The following is a 14,803-nucleotide window of genomic DNA, read 5'->3' as shown; positions in this document are numbered from 1 at the left end:
TCCTTTTTAGGCTGTTTCCCCTCATCCTTCTTCTGAGTTAGCCAGAATCCGTGTGAGTGGCCCTGTTGGCAACCCACAAGTCAGCAGCCTTAGCCAGCTTTCTGGAATCTAATTCCTTTGAATCAGCCAAGTGCCGTCTGAGCTCAGGAGAGCAGGCATCATAAATTGACTCCAACATAAAAAGATTTTTCATACCTTCATAAGTTTTCACCTTGTAACCCTTAATCCATCCCTCTAAGTATTTCAACCCTTCACTCACCCAGGTAGCCCAAGGGGTACCATCATGCTTTTTGAGGGTTCTAAACCTCTTAAGATACTGGGAAGGGGTCTTCCCAAATCTAGCTATCAAAGCTAGTTTCACACATTCATACTCTTTCCTTTCCTCCTCCCCCAACTCCATTACCACATCAGTTGCACCAGGGGGAAGCCTAGAGAACAACCAGGTGAGTAAGTCATTTCCTGTGATGTTCTGGAGCCCATGATTATATTCAAACAGAGACAACCAATCCAACACATCCAACTTAGGCTCATACATACCAACCAATTCTTTAGGCATCCGGGGTCTTTTAGGACTGGAACTTCTAGAGGAGCCAGAGAGAGAAGCATTTTCAACAGACAATTTCTTCATTTCTAGCTCATGCTTGAGCTCCATTTCCCTTAGCCTTAGTTCTTGGTTCAGTTCCTGGTGTCTTTGTTCAGCCTGAGTATTAAGTTTTTTAAACTCTAATTCAAGTTTCATCTTCTCTAGTTCAAGATATTGAGGACTAAGTGTGGGACCTGGTAAAGGTGTAGTAGGTACAGCAGGTAGAGCAGACAGAGGCCTAGGGGGGACAGTCACAGCAGCCTCACCCTCCTCTTCTGACTCTTCCTCAAGATCATCAACATTTGGTTCAGTTTCAATCTCAATACTGTTACCTACAGTTGCTGGAGTGGTAGGTTCCTCTGAACCATCATCCAGGCTTTGGTTAGCTAACAACCTTTCTATTAGCTCCATTTTCTTGCCTCTAGTCAGGAGATTCTTATGGTTACAGAGAACTCTTAAACAATCAGCAGTTTTTGTAGCAAGGGACTCTTGACTATAACTTTCCATAGTTAACATGTTAGAAAGATTACTTTTTCAGTGCTAAGCTTTGTGGTTAGCTGCACTAAGGTATCCTAAAGCACACTAAAATGTATACTCAATACAAATCCCACCACTGTACACCAGTGTTAGGCAGAAACCTGTGCAGTTCCCTCTGGGAACACTGCAAAAGATTTAGGACTACAGGTGTTAGCAGTAAACCCACTTGGTAGCAGTCTGTACCACCCAGATTTACCTGGTAGCTGTGGCTGAGCAGTCAGACTTCCCTCAAGAAGAGTTAGGCAGTATGCAAAGTATACACAATAGGCACTCAGATACAATAATACAAGCAAACACTGACCAGAGCTTTGGTATCAAAGTATATAATTATTTATTAAAACACACACTGTTTGAAACACTCCAGCACTCTTATTGTAAAACACTCTAAACACAGTTACTATTATAATATATACAACCCTTATTCCTTATCAGACAAGTCCTAGTTAACACTACTTATTTCCAGACAGAGGTGAGCGCTTAACTATAGATGGCACTCCAATAAGTTCATGAAAAGGGGAGGGAAAGAAAGCAGAATATGTGAAGATACACCACTCTAAGATTTAGGAACACTTTTAGCAAGGCAGAAGAGCAAAAGTCACTTGTGAGCCAAAGTCCATAGGCTGGGCCCACTCTTAGAGAGAGCAGAGCACAAATGCGCCCAAGATCACACAGTTACACTAGGCTTGGAAAGTCTTGCAGAGAGTTCGAAAAGAGTTTAGAGGGGCTCAGAAAAGTTTAGCCAGGGTGTCCCAGGCTAACCCAGGTTCGAAAGGCGGAACACGGTACCTTAAGTGGGAATGATCCTCCAGCGGTGGCAGTTGTTCCTGGCAGCGGGTGCAAGTCTCGGCGTCGTCCAGGGGAAGAGAAGATCTCGACTTGGAGGAAAGATGAAGGTCGTTGCACTGCCAGGGAATAAACCAGCCGCAGAGTTTTCCGGTTAAAGGTATTACCCTTTATTTCGCGGTCATGGTAAAACGTGGTATTCCGGTTGCCGGGGTGCTTGGCACAGGCAAGGCGGCCACGAGATGCGTCGGGAAGGCAAAAAGACGGTGAAACTGGTTATCCCCACCAGTCAAAGGAAGAAGACTCTCCGGCGGGAGATCTCCTCTGTCGTTGGGAAAAGTGGTGAGACGGTCCAGCAGGGCTCCACCGGTGGTGTCGTCGTGGCAGGTCGGCTCAGCTTCTCCCTCGTCGGATTCTTAGGTCCTGTGGCGACTTCTGAAGTTCCAGTCCCCAAAGCCCTGCTTTTATGCAGAAAACCCCCATTCACTCAGCCTAGCTGTCACTCAAACATGCTAAGTGGTGAGCCGGCCGGCTCACCACTTGGGCAATCAGGACGGAGTGCGACTTGAGTTGCCTAGGCAACTCAGTCCAGGGTGCCTAAATCCCCCTCCACCCGTCCTAAGTACCCCACACAGAGTGGCACCACTTTGGAGGGCTTCTGTGGAGAAGCTTGCCAAAAAGTGTAACAAAGGGCTCGACTTGGGTTGGAGTCACAGAAGAGGACACAAACGCCATTTTAGAACCGAGTTTTGGCAAAAAAATACCAACCGTAGAATTAATAATAAATAAATAAACCGGTGGTGTGTTCGAGGCTATCGTAATTAAATAAATAAAGATAGTAGCCTCGAACAATAGGAAAATCCCATAGAGAAATATTCGCGGTTGAATATAAAAAGTAGTATCCACTGCCACCAGCCAAAACGATCAGGGGGGACGGATATGTGCCCCCTCGACTAACAGACCCCGGGGCAATCGAATTGCCCCGGCCAGTACGTCCACAATATGATGGTTTGTACTGGTTCTGTTCAGAATTCAAGACTAGTAAAGTCAATGGTGACTTTACATGCCCTGGGAGACAGTAGTCAGTCTACACTGGGGGGTCACTATGATACCCCTGTGTTACTGCACTGAGGGTGCTGTGTAACACACATCACAAAAACACATGAAGCCCTATGGACTAAAAGACCCCATAGGCCATTAAACACATCTAGAGTCAAAGGAACACACTCAAATCATGTCCAAGAGTGGGGGTAAAAGAGTCTCACTCTTGGCAGGAGAAAAAAAAAGAAAACCCAAAAATCCAGCAAAGCTGCTGGGGGACTCACTAGGTTAGCAAATTCAGCCTAAACAGAGAATTCTCACTAACAACCACCTTGGTCATTATCTGACGGTAAGATGGACTGGCATGCTCTCCTGGATCTGGTCTACCAAAGTCATTCTCAGGAGAAGTGTCAATGCCACTTGCATTATGTAAAGACTCCACCAAATCCCTCATTCTGCTTTCCTCTGAGATCAAGCATTTTGGGACATTTGGGGTGCCATATTCCAATCCAAAAGTTACATTTTCCTCCTTGGATCTCTCCTGTTCCTCAACAATTGAGGTCAAGAATTTGAAAAACTCCTTCCTAGGGAGAGGCTTGAAAACCTTCTCTGGGAGAGGAGGAGGAAGAGGTGTAGTACCAGGCTCTGAAGAAATTAAATGTTTTGTAACTTTCTTCTTCTCCTTTTCTGGCTGCCCTGGCTTGGTTGGAGCCTTTGGCGCCGAGGGTTTCGGCGTCGACGTCGATAAAGGCATCGAGGGCGTCGACCACATAGTGGTCGTCGACAGGGTCTGCTTCGAGGGCGTTGAGGCAGTCTTCGACGATTTTCCCTTCGAGGTGTGACAGGTCTCGGACGGCGTCGGTGACCTTAAGCGGTCGACTCGAGCATTTATCGCTCGGTGTCCTGGAAGGTTCCCTATCCTTCCTTTAACGATCACCCGGGCTCGAGGGCGCGCGAGTGTCGGAGCGATGACGCTTCCGGCCGGCTTCCGAAGAAGGCGCGGACCGAGGCTTTGCCTTCTCAAACACCTCCATCATTTTGACCCTGAATGCTTCCCACTCTTCGGAAGACAAATGTTTCGTGGGGCATTTAATTTTTTCGAAGACTCGTCTGACGACGAGGTGGAGGGAGACCTTTGGCATCGTTTCTTCGATTTTTTTGACGAAGACGACGAGCGATGAGAATCGCTTCGGGATCTAGATCGATGCCTTTCACGTCTAGGAGATTTCTCCTCATGGGGTCTCGACTCGTCGCTAGAGGCTTTTCAATCCTTCCGACCTACCTGTAGCTTTCCTCTCCTTTCTCGCAAGGCCTTCCCCGTCATCGCCTGACACTTCGAACAGGCCTCCATGTCGTGACCTTCTCCGAGGCACCACAAACACTCGCGGTGCGGGTCCATGATCGACGTTTTTGAGCCACATGACTTGCATTTCTCGGGGTCATGGTCGGTGTCGATGACGAGGACATATTTCTTCTTGTTTATATATATATTCTTCACAGAACTCGAGGCGCGCTGAATGTCCGAAACAACGTAACTGCGGAAAAACGGAACTGAGGCCAACAGGCGCCGCGCGTGCTACTTATACACCCAATGAATTCACCCTCGACGGAGGCCTTCGAGGGACCATCGACTCGACGACATCGACGCACGGCGCCCTCTGCCGGAAAAATTTCCGAAGAGCAGCAAAGCTGGATGGAATACATCTAAGATGAGGAATACGTTGGAGGACACAATCCACTTGAAATATGAATGTAAAAGTTAACATACCCCACACGTCTATCACTGTGCACCCTGCCTTCCTGTTCCCCAAGCTGTTGCTATATATCCGTTTCCCCCTCTGTCGCTGTGTCGCTATGTTCCCTGCCATCTTGTTCATGTGCCTGGTCTTGGGCGCTTTAAAGATAACCATCATATCACATCACTACGCTTACTCTCTAGTATACACCATCTTTCAGCTAGAAGACAGCTATACCCCTGATTAATTTGGCCTAGCTGTTCAAATACGAATACAACCCCATGAACACCTCAACACCACAATAAAAACGCAGCTAGCCAAGCACATTCCGGCATAGTTGCTCACATATGCGTCCTTCAGGCCTAACGCAGCCAGAGCCCAGTCTGGGTGTCCACCTACCAGACTGCACACATCCAACTGATATCTCCAGCACTACACCTAACGCTAGGATGCAACTACCACCCGGCAATTACATCAGCTGCACACATATCTGGTGCGCCCACACACCCTACGACACACTCTCTCTCAACTGACCAGAGCTACGGTTCCCGAGGGCGTTCAACCTACCAGCGCTTTGAGGTCATACCAATGATATATAGAGTGCTATATAAATGGCACATAACATAACATAACATGGGTCTACTAGGCATGGCCTGTGGCTATGTTCTGTCGCTGTCTGCCTGGGGCAGGACTCTCTTCTCCTTATACTAAAGTATGATGACAGGCTTCCAGCAGCGCCATGAATGCCCGGGAGCGCATTCTACAGTGGCGGCCTTTAAAGCGAGACTATAATTGTGAAATGTCATAAGAAAAAATAATGTCTGTCTCTGTTTAATGGACAGAAATGCACTGAGGGGAACAGCAGTTGATAACACATCCCATCCATTGAATGTCAGAATCGGGCCCAACCTTTACAAATTCAATGCATCATGAAAATCAATATTTTCACATTTACATATCCAAACTTGAAGTCATATCTTTGTAAAGTATTACAATTTTTTTTATCTGTAAACATCTGCCTTTTTAACTTTACATTTTCAAAATTATCACCTATAATCTATAAAGTTCTAAATAAGTTTAGCATGTGTAGAATGTAAAAGTAGTAGTCTTCTAAAGACTTCACCCATAAGTAGCATTGAAGTATTTCTGGAAAGATTCAAGACTCACCGGGGACATCTCCAGGATAAGCTCATGGGCCACCACGAGCAGATCTTGCTCTCTCCTGACTTTGGTGCGGAAATCATGGATGGCCGTGGGATGAAGCACCTGAAGCTCTTCCGCAGCATCAAGGATGGACATAAGAGAGCACCGCCAGGAAAAAAGCGCATCGATGGTTGGCGCTGCTGCTGCACTCACCCCAGTGCCAATTACTAACACAATGTCACTAGGATTTTTGATTGTTAAGCTTCGTAAAACACTCCTGCAAAACACATATCATTATCATTTAGTTAAAAACATCTGGAAAGTCATATTAAAAGCACACTCAAATATTTCTTTAATCAGGTAAACAGAGTTCTTGTCTAATTGCATATAGCTGTTGACGGTAACTAGGCATGTGGGCCTAGGCAGACAGGACGTTCCAGGTATTATGACCCTGGAATTCCTGCCAAATTCTTCTCTCCAACCTCAGAAAGGAGCCCGTGTTTTGGCACCAGGCGAGGAACTTATGTGACCTGAGTATTTGTGTTGTGGGATGATATAGGACGTCATTCCCCCGGAGCAGAGTGGGAGCTCTCATACCTGTATCTCTCCTTCAGGGATAGTTGGACACAAGCAAGAGAGGCACACATGTGAGTCCATCTGAGCAGTAATGTAATCCACAGAGATAATGGCAGGCAGTGACCACTAGAAACCTGAGATAAGCATATGCAATGGATATGTTTTCTAACCATAAGGCAAGCAGCCGCTCCCAAGAGAAAGCCACAGCTCAGTCTTGCCTACCCTCATGACATGCAATAAGGAGACACGAGAAGGCGGAAGGCCCTGGCAAAGCACATCTCTGCACCATAATTCGTTGCTGTACCTCAGCAGCTGGGCTGGAGACTGGCAAAACAGATTAGGGATAGGCCATCATTTTAGGAAGGCTGTGGGCCAAAGCCACAGGCAATTCCTCCATAATCCAATCTCCCGCCACCCTCACTTAATACTTCTGCGCCGAGTGAGGGCAAAGAACTTACTGGCTATCGTATAAAAGAGGCCAATTATAATATGGGCAACACACAATATGCTCTGTACTGTGATCCGTTATTCTGTATCATGGTGAGCTGCCTCCCACACCTTTATTTTTGAATATGAGGAATAAATCTGTGCCTGGCGCATACATGATGGCAGCAACTGGATAGGTGAGGATGTCCCTGTCTTGATAGGCATTATCTGTCTTTGGGTGACATTATAGGGCACCTGATATAAGCTGGCAGCAATTGAACATGTGACGCTATCACTTCCATACTGTTGCTGTACCATGCATAGATGCCATTCACAGACATTTGACATATGATGATAGCACCTGCAAATGTGAGGCTCCACCCTAAAGATGGAGGCTATATCAGAGATATTATTGGGCATTGAACATCATTTATGAGGACGTGGACTCTACACTCGGTATATGTTGGCAGCACCTTGATATGCCAGGCTCTACCTAACATAGTATGACTGTAACTGGTATGCAAGTCGGTAAAAGGCATAGATTGGCATTTTCTGAATATGGGAGGGTACAGTTGCCATATTTGGGGATATGTAAGACTGTAACTGCCATCAGTTGGAGCAATTGGGTATATGGCCCATGGGCCCATACTGTTTCTGGGTGTATTGCTGTCATATCGTGAACCCCTATATAGCATATCAAGGCAGCATGATAGGTAAACTATGGTTGGTAACTAAAATGGTCATTTGATTGCACTACTAACCAGTCATTTTACATGTATGTTAAATCCGCAACACCACTCCCGTTGATGTCAGGAGGGGCAAATAGCATATGATGCCACATTATGCAATATTATCGAGGTCAAAAGTCACGTGATACAACTTCCTGCAGTGTCATTAGACGTGTAATGTCACTTTGGTTACCCCTGGCATTTAGTTAATTGATTTCCCTGGAAGCGCTAAATGGGAGCACTCCGATGGAAGCTTGGTTCAAAACTGTCCACCAGTCTTGCTTTTCTTTTTCATAAGTCGGGACCATGTTGTAGTTTATCCACTGGTATCATGTGTTTTCTCAGGACTGGGTGGTCTTGCGATTATGTCTGTTTTATTTTTGTAATTTTTTTTAATAAGCTTTATTTTATTGTAATCTCTGAACAGATGTTGTGGAACATACAATGAAAAAGAGCATGAACTCCAATGCTTCCTAATAAGCACGTAGGTTAAGCAGCTCGCTTTCAGAGATCGCCCTTACCTTTACCCCCTCGACCCCAACAACGTAACATGACAATGATGGTAAAACAAAGGTCCATTAGGTTGACAGTCATCGCTGCCACAGCAGGGTTAATGATCTAACAATTAGAGAATCGAGAAATGTCTCAGTAGGTGAGACCAGAAGTAATTCTGTTCTCTGCCGAGAGATATATTTGTGGAATGCGAGCCATACCCCTTTTGGTAAGTTCCATTAGCCAACAAACACACCTTCTCCAATTGCAAGAATTCCCCAGATCCTGACCCACCACATGGCCACTATTGGTCCCTGTTCTGATTTCCATCTGTGCACCAGGGTGATCCTAGCCACCGTCAACAAGTGTGTAATGAGGGTTGCCTGTGCCCTGCTAGTATCATATACTGCCTCAGCCACCGCTCCCAGGATCACTTTTTTGTTTTTGTTTTATACAGCCGAAACATGTCTTAGTTACTTACCTGTAACTGTATTTCTCCAGAATTGGTATCTTTCATAGATTCAGATGCTTGAATATGCCCCGTTGTTAGACTGGGAATCCTCAGTGATAAAAGTAATTATTACAAAATGTTTTAATATACACACATTGCTACATAGAAATGCATGTATATAGTCCATTATGGCTTATATGGCCTATGAGCCTTTCTATTGTGTAGTCCCTCCACTTCACTTTGGTCCTTTATGACCCCAAACAATGAGGTGGCAGGGCTTAAGCTCCGCCCCAGGCAGCCATCTTCAGATTTTGAACCGTAGGAATTACAGTATGATGGGTGCTGAGCATAGGAGCAGCCTCTCAGGGGAGGCGGGTGGGCACATGTGAATCTATGAAAGATACCAATGCTGGAGAAATACAGTTACAGGTAAGTAACTAAGCATTGGATCTTTCATAGATTCAGATGCTTGAATATAATACCAAGCATTTAAAAACATGCCACCATCATATACATATAAGCATAATACAGAAAACATATCTGTGATCAAACCTTTACCATGCAGCAACTCAACGGTTACATACTCAGGGAAAGGTGGGAAAAGGAGGCTGGTCCAACCTTATGCAAAGAGGTGGCGGAGCACTGCCTGTCCAACTGCAGTTTCTTTGTTGGCATCTTCAGCCAGGCAGTAGTGTTTGGCGAACGTGTTCAGAGTGCTCCACGTGGCGGCTCTGCATATGTCCTTCAGGGCCACTCCTGCATGGAACGCTGTTGACGCCGCTCTTCCTCTGGTGGAGTGTGCTGAGGGTGGTTTGGGAAGGCGGTCGCCTTTCATTTGATGGCTGTGGGTGATGCAAGAAGAAACCGAGCACACCAGACCTTGTTTGGAAATATGCTGGCCCTTTGTGTGGCCAGAGAAGGCGATGAACAGTCTGTTTGAAGAAAGGAACTTCCTAGTTCTTTGCAAATTAAACTTTAGTACTCTTGCTATGTCCAGAGAATGCAATGTTCTTTCTGCTTCCGAAGAGTGATTCTGGAAAAAAGTTGGTAGGACAATACGTTCTGTGAGCGTCATTTCCGATACTACCTTCGGAAGGAACTTAGGGTGTGGTCTTAAAATGACACGGTCCTTATGGAACAACGTGAAAGGGGGTTCAGAAGATAAGGCTTGTAACTCACTGATCCTCCAGGCCGAAGTAATGGCTATCAAGAAAGCCGTTTTCCATGACAAGTATTTTATGTCGCACCTGTGGATGGGCTCGTAAGGAGGCTCCATGAGGCCTTTAGCACAGTGTTCAAACTCCAGGTTGGAACCGGCAAGGGTGTAGGCGGGTATGTACGGCCGGAAGGGAGAGTAAGGACTGCATCTCCGGGGCCGTCGTGTATGCTGTAATGGCTGATAGGTGGACCTTGTTCGAAGACAGTGAAAGACCTGCTTTGGCTAAGTGTAATAAGTAAGGAAGTACTTGCTCAACCAAAGTGGTGAGAGGATCAAAAGCATGCATCTCACACCACTTGGAAAAATGAGTCCATTTTCTAGAGTAGGTGATGCGAGTAGAAGGAGCCCTTGAGGCTCTGATTATATCCCAGCATTCTGCAGGCAGATTGAGATTCATCAGTTTACGCTGCTCAGGAACCAGGCCTTGAGAGATAGGCTCGCTGGATCGTGATGGAGGACCTTGCGGTTCTGTTGCTTTAATAGATACTGATGCGCTTTGAGGCGAATCGGGGGCCATCGGGACATGTACTGTAGGGTCGAGTACCAGACCTGCCACGCCCAGTCCGGTGCAATTAGGATCATAGAACACTTCTGCTCTTTCGGTCTGCGTAGTATCCTGGAAATGAGGGGAAAGCGGGGAAAGGCATATAGGAATTTCCCCGTCCAATCCAATGAGAAAGCGTCTCCTACTGACTGACTCTCTGGGTACCTGGAGGCGAACATTCTGCATTTCTTTTTGGCTCTGTTGGCAAAAAGATTGAGATGTGGATGGCCCCATAAGGCGAAGATCCCAGGCCCATGGCTGGCCCATGCCCATAGTAGTTGAGCTTCTTGAGATAAGATCTCTGACCTTGTGCCTCCTTGCTTGTTTGCTTGTTTGTGTAGTGCATGGAGGTTGTGCTGTCTGTCTGGACAGTGAGTACCTGCCCCGCTACTACCGGAAGGAAAGCTTTCAGTGCCCACCGTATGGCCCTGAGTTCCAACACATTGATGTGGAGTTGGGACTCCTGGGTTGACCAGGAGCCCTTGGTTTGTAGGTCCGCAAGATGAGCACCCCAGCCAGAAAGAGACGATCTTTTTCCCGAAGAGTTCTTGACCATCGAAGGGCATGTTCAATATCTGAGCTTGGACCTCAGGCCTGAAATTGGTAGTCTTCATCCAGGCCTTTCTTCTCAGCACTGTGCTGTGGGCTATCTGCTTGAAACCTGATTCCGCCACATCAACTGCTGCGTCAATCATGTGATCCGTAGCTGCTTCCCCATCTGAGATAATCGACCTGGCTTCTTCCTGCAGTTCTACAGGTAGCTGTTTGGCCAGCTTGGACACGCGGAGCCAAAGCTTGCGGTCAAATCTTGCCGTCATGGCCAGCTCATTGCCCGTTCTAATGGTAAGCGATGCAGACCCTTTCCTTCCCATAGCCTCTAGCTTGCGACCGTCCTTGTCCGGTGGGGCTGATAGAGGTGATGCTGGATTGGTCAACTTTTTCCTAGCTGCTACTGTGATGACCGAGTCTGGTTTTGTATGACCTCGTAGACAAAGAGGTGCAGACACAGGAGCCTTATATTTTTCCTCAGGCCTGGAAACTAGAGCCGGAGTGGATAAGGGTGTGGCCAATATCTTGGATCCGGACTCCCAAATGGTGTCGAGGAGAGGAATGGTAGTAACCGTTCTCCTACATTTGTCCCTGTGCTCATAAAGCACCAACTTCTTCTCCTCCGATGTGACTTGTAACTGGAACAATTCTGCGGCTTTGCCGATGATAGTATGAAAAGAGACTAGATCATCCGGTGGTGAAGAGCCACCCGGAGAATCTTTCTTTCTGGGCTTTTCAACAATGTAATTGTCCCATTCGCTAGTATCAGGCTCTGCGTGATCTCGCCCCCTTCCAGTTCAGAAAATTCCCTGAAAAGATCTTCCTGCCACTCTGAGACCGAAGCAGAGGATGGTACCATCGTTGGATCTCTAGCTGGAGATCTTGTCCTATGTGACGATGCTGGAGAAGGGACCCTTGTCAGTGAAGCACTGAGTGTCCTGCTCCTAGACCTGCGCGGTGGCTAAGATGAGCGCACTCTTTTCTGTGGCCACTCCTGGAAGGTGAATGTCTTGGCATGCTCTGTCGAGGTGAAAAATCCCTCTGAGGGAGGTTTGGCTCCCTCGGTACAGCTGCCTTACTTTTTTCATTTTGACGTCTGTTGAACTCATAAGCACAGGATCATAGGGATCAGCAGGCATCTCTGTAGTAGGTTGCCAAGGAGGGCTGTGTTCCTTAGGTGTAAGACAATGCTTTTCTTCAACAAACTCAGTGTCTGAAAACTCCTCCTGTAGGATGATGTCAGGTAGCACTGGCATTTCTCCTAAGGGAGATAATGGTGTTCCCTGTGGCTCAAGAGCGTCTACAAACTGAGGTGGCGCTTACATAGACTCAGGAAGACTGTCCTCATTGGATGGTGTAAAAGTGGGGGCGTTTTGGGCCCTAATTCTTCTGTTGGTAAAGAAGCTTGCAGTGCCATAGACGGAGCCGTAGTCGAAGATTTCGTCGTCGACAGCGGGTCCGTGGACGAAGATTTTGTGGACGGTCGCTTGCCCTTATCCGTCGACAAGTGCTTCGTGGATGAATGTCTCGTGGATGAGTGCTGAGCTTCCTTCATCGACGATTGCTTCGTGGATGATAAACTCGCCGACGAGGACTTAGTCGTGGACGATGCGGTTTGTCGCGTGGTGGTCGTCAATGAGGGTTTCGTCGACGGCTTGGTGGATGATGAGCCTCTATCTTTACTGCCGCTCGTAGACGGCTTCTCCGTGGACGACTGCCTCACCTCCCCCCCCGGTATTTTGCAAACTCCTCATTACCTTTGGAGGTATTTTTTGCCATAGGATGCTTCATCTTATGGCTTGTAGAGTCCAGGGGAGGTAGGAAAGGTATAATTTCCAGCTTCCTCTTAACTTGGGATTGGGAGAGGAACTCCTTTCCACTGAAGAGGCCCTTCTTTTAGAAAGTCCCTTGGCTTCGAAATGCAGAAGAAGAAGTCTTCTATGTCTGTCTTGTAGGGTCTTAGTCGAAAAAGACTTGCAAATGTGACATTTCTCGATGTCATGAGGATAAAGACAGTATATGCAGCGATCATGTGGGTCTTTCATGTCAACCACCTTTCTCCTGCACCTTGTGCAATCTCTGAAAAGGGAAGGCTTCTTGGTAGCCTGAAGTTCAGCCATCTGAAGAGAAAGTTCACCCGACGAATTCTGGGTCAAAATAAAGTTTTTGGAAACCCAGAAACCAGTGGAGATAGCCCCTAGCCAGGGGAATGTAGTAGAGTATATTAAAAATATAAACTACTGTGGAGATCACTCAGAGAGCTTGAGGATTCCCTGTGTCAATTAGACTGCGGTGAAAAATCTGATGATGGCTGCCTGGGGCGGAGCTTAAGCCCTGCCACCGCATCGGTTGGGGTCATAAAGGACCAAAGTGAGGTGGAGGGACTACACAAAAGAATGGCTCATAGGACTATGTACATGCATTTCTATGTAGCAATGTGTGTATATTAAAAAAATGTTTAATCATTATTTTTATCACCGAGGATTCCCAGTCTGACGACGGGGAATATTCAAGTATCTGAATCTATGAAAGATCCAATGCTGGAGAAATTGACTTTTCATAATACAAAATAAAGTTATTACAAACAAATAAAAAATCATCGGTTCATTACATCATTAAAATAGCAATAGACCCAATATTTGCAAAAATGTTAACGTTTCATTAGTGAGTAGGATTTCATGTCCAGCAGTTAGTCTTTCCCAAAATTCATCCATATGCAACCCTTCTTCTATGCGGACAAATCGTTTCAGAAGTTTAGTTCTTAAATCTTGACTTCCTTCACAATCCATCATGATATGTTTTAATGTTTGAACAATGGGCATTTGACAATATATACAGGAGCTAGTATGTGCAATTCCTTGGTTTCGAAACGATCTTACTTCACCAGTGGGTAGAAGATCAAGGAGAAACCTTAGGAAAGTTGTTCTTCCTATTGGACTTGAGAATTTCCTCAGATATTTAGCAAGAAAGCCCCTCGGTTTATCTAGATTGGACATTGGTCTCGCCACCTTTGACCTTCGTGCTTGTGTAATGGGTTCCATGTAAAAATATCCCATGAATAATGTCTCCATTACAAAATATCGCAGTGATTTGGCCGTGCTAATGTAGTTCAATGTAAATAAAATATTAACCTTTTGTCATGCTGAGAACCTGGTGTCTGCAGAAGCTGCTGAACCCCCGACAATCCACCCAAAATGTGGCACTCTGAGCTGACATAAATATAACTGCTCAGTTTACCTCACTTTCAGGGGAAAGGGGTAAGGGACAAAGAAACAAACACCAGGCTGGAAGCTATCAGCTCGCTGGCTCTTCACCTGTAGTTAAAACATAAACATGCAATATACCTCATTACTTATGGGTTACTATACTAACCTTAAACTCTAAATCCTTAATCAAAATAGTTTAAAAACCATACCTGGTTCTTCTCTTCAGAATACCCAGAGAAGTGAAAAGCAGACAAGACTTCCTTACTTGTGGACCAGAATCTTATAGATTATTCAGCCTTCTCAATAGGTCCATGAATGTAAATTAACTTTGTAGTTAGTCTGCTCAAATCAAAGATTCTTGAACAAGGTCTTCAAGTAAGATTTAAGAAGTTCTTTTAAGTTCTTGCATTTGTTTTTAATATTTTCTTTGTAGAGAGTCTTTGTCTCAGGAACGAATTTAACTTGCGCTGGAATCTTCACGTGGAAAGCCAGGAACCGCGGGAAGAAAAAAATCACGCGCTTTTTCTCCAATTCGCGGGAAATACGCACACACGTAAAAACGCACTAGTGCTAATGTCCAAGACGCGATATAAATTTCACACGCTTTCCTCCAAGTCGCGGGAAACATGCACACGCGCTGACTATTCAATACGCGGGTAAAACGCACTCGCGCTGAAATCCAAGACGCAATAAAAATTACACGCGCTTTCCTCCAAGTCGCGGGAAACACGCACACGCGCAGACGAATCAATTTGCGGGTAAAACGCACTTGCGCTAAATCCAAGACGC

At 46.0% G+C, this 14,803-nt stretch overlaps 1 protein-coding gene across 13 annotated transcripts in view; it reads right to left on the bottom strand.

Annotated features, from left to right (window-relative positions):
* Window positions 1–14,803, bottom strand: part of LOC138580086 (protein FAM118A-like) — a 1,834,209-nt gene that overhangs the window by 1,466,554 nt on the left and 352,852 nt on the right. For all 13 annotated transcript variants that reach the window (XR_011304173.1, XR_011304175.1, XR_011304174.1 and 10 more), the window contains one exon: window positions 5,848–6,100. Coding sequence is in view for 10 of the 13 variants with exons in the window: in XM_069650357.1 (XP_069506458.1) it covers window positions 5,848–6,100 (253 nt within the window). In the remaining 3 variants the exon portion in view is untranslated. The remainder of the gene's footprint in view (window positions 1–5,847; window positions 6,101–14,803) is intronic.

The sequence above is a fragment of the Ambystoma mexicanum genome, chromosome 3p (genome assembly GCF_040938575.1).
Source record: "Ambystoma mexicanum isolate Mex_15411 chromosome 3p, UKY_AmexF1_1, whole genome shotgun sequence".
In the NCBI taxonomy this organism is placed as follows: Eukaryota; Metazoa; Chordata; class Amphibia; order Caudata; family Ambystomatidae; genus Ambystoma; species Ambystoma mexicanum.
Note: the sequence above shows the minus strand (reverse complement) of the source record. Positions and strands in the feature narration are given on the sequence as shown.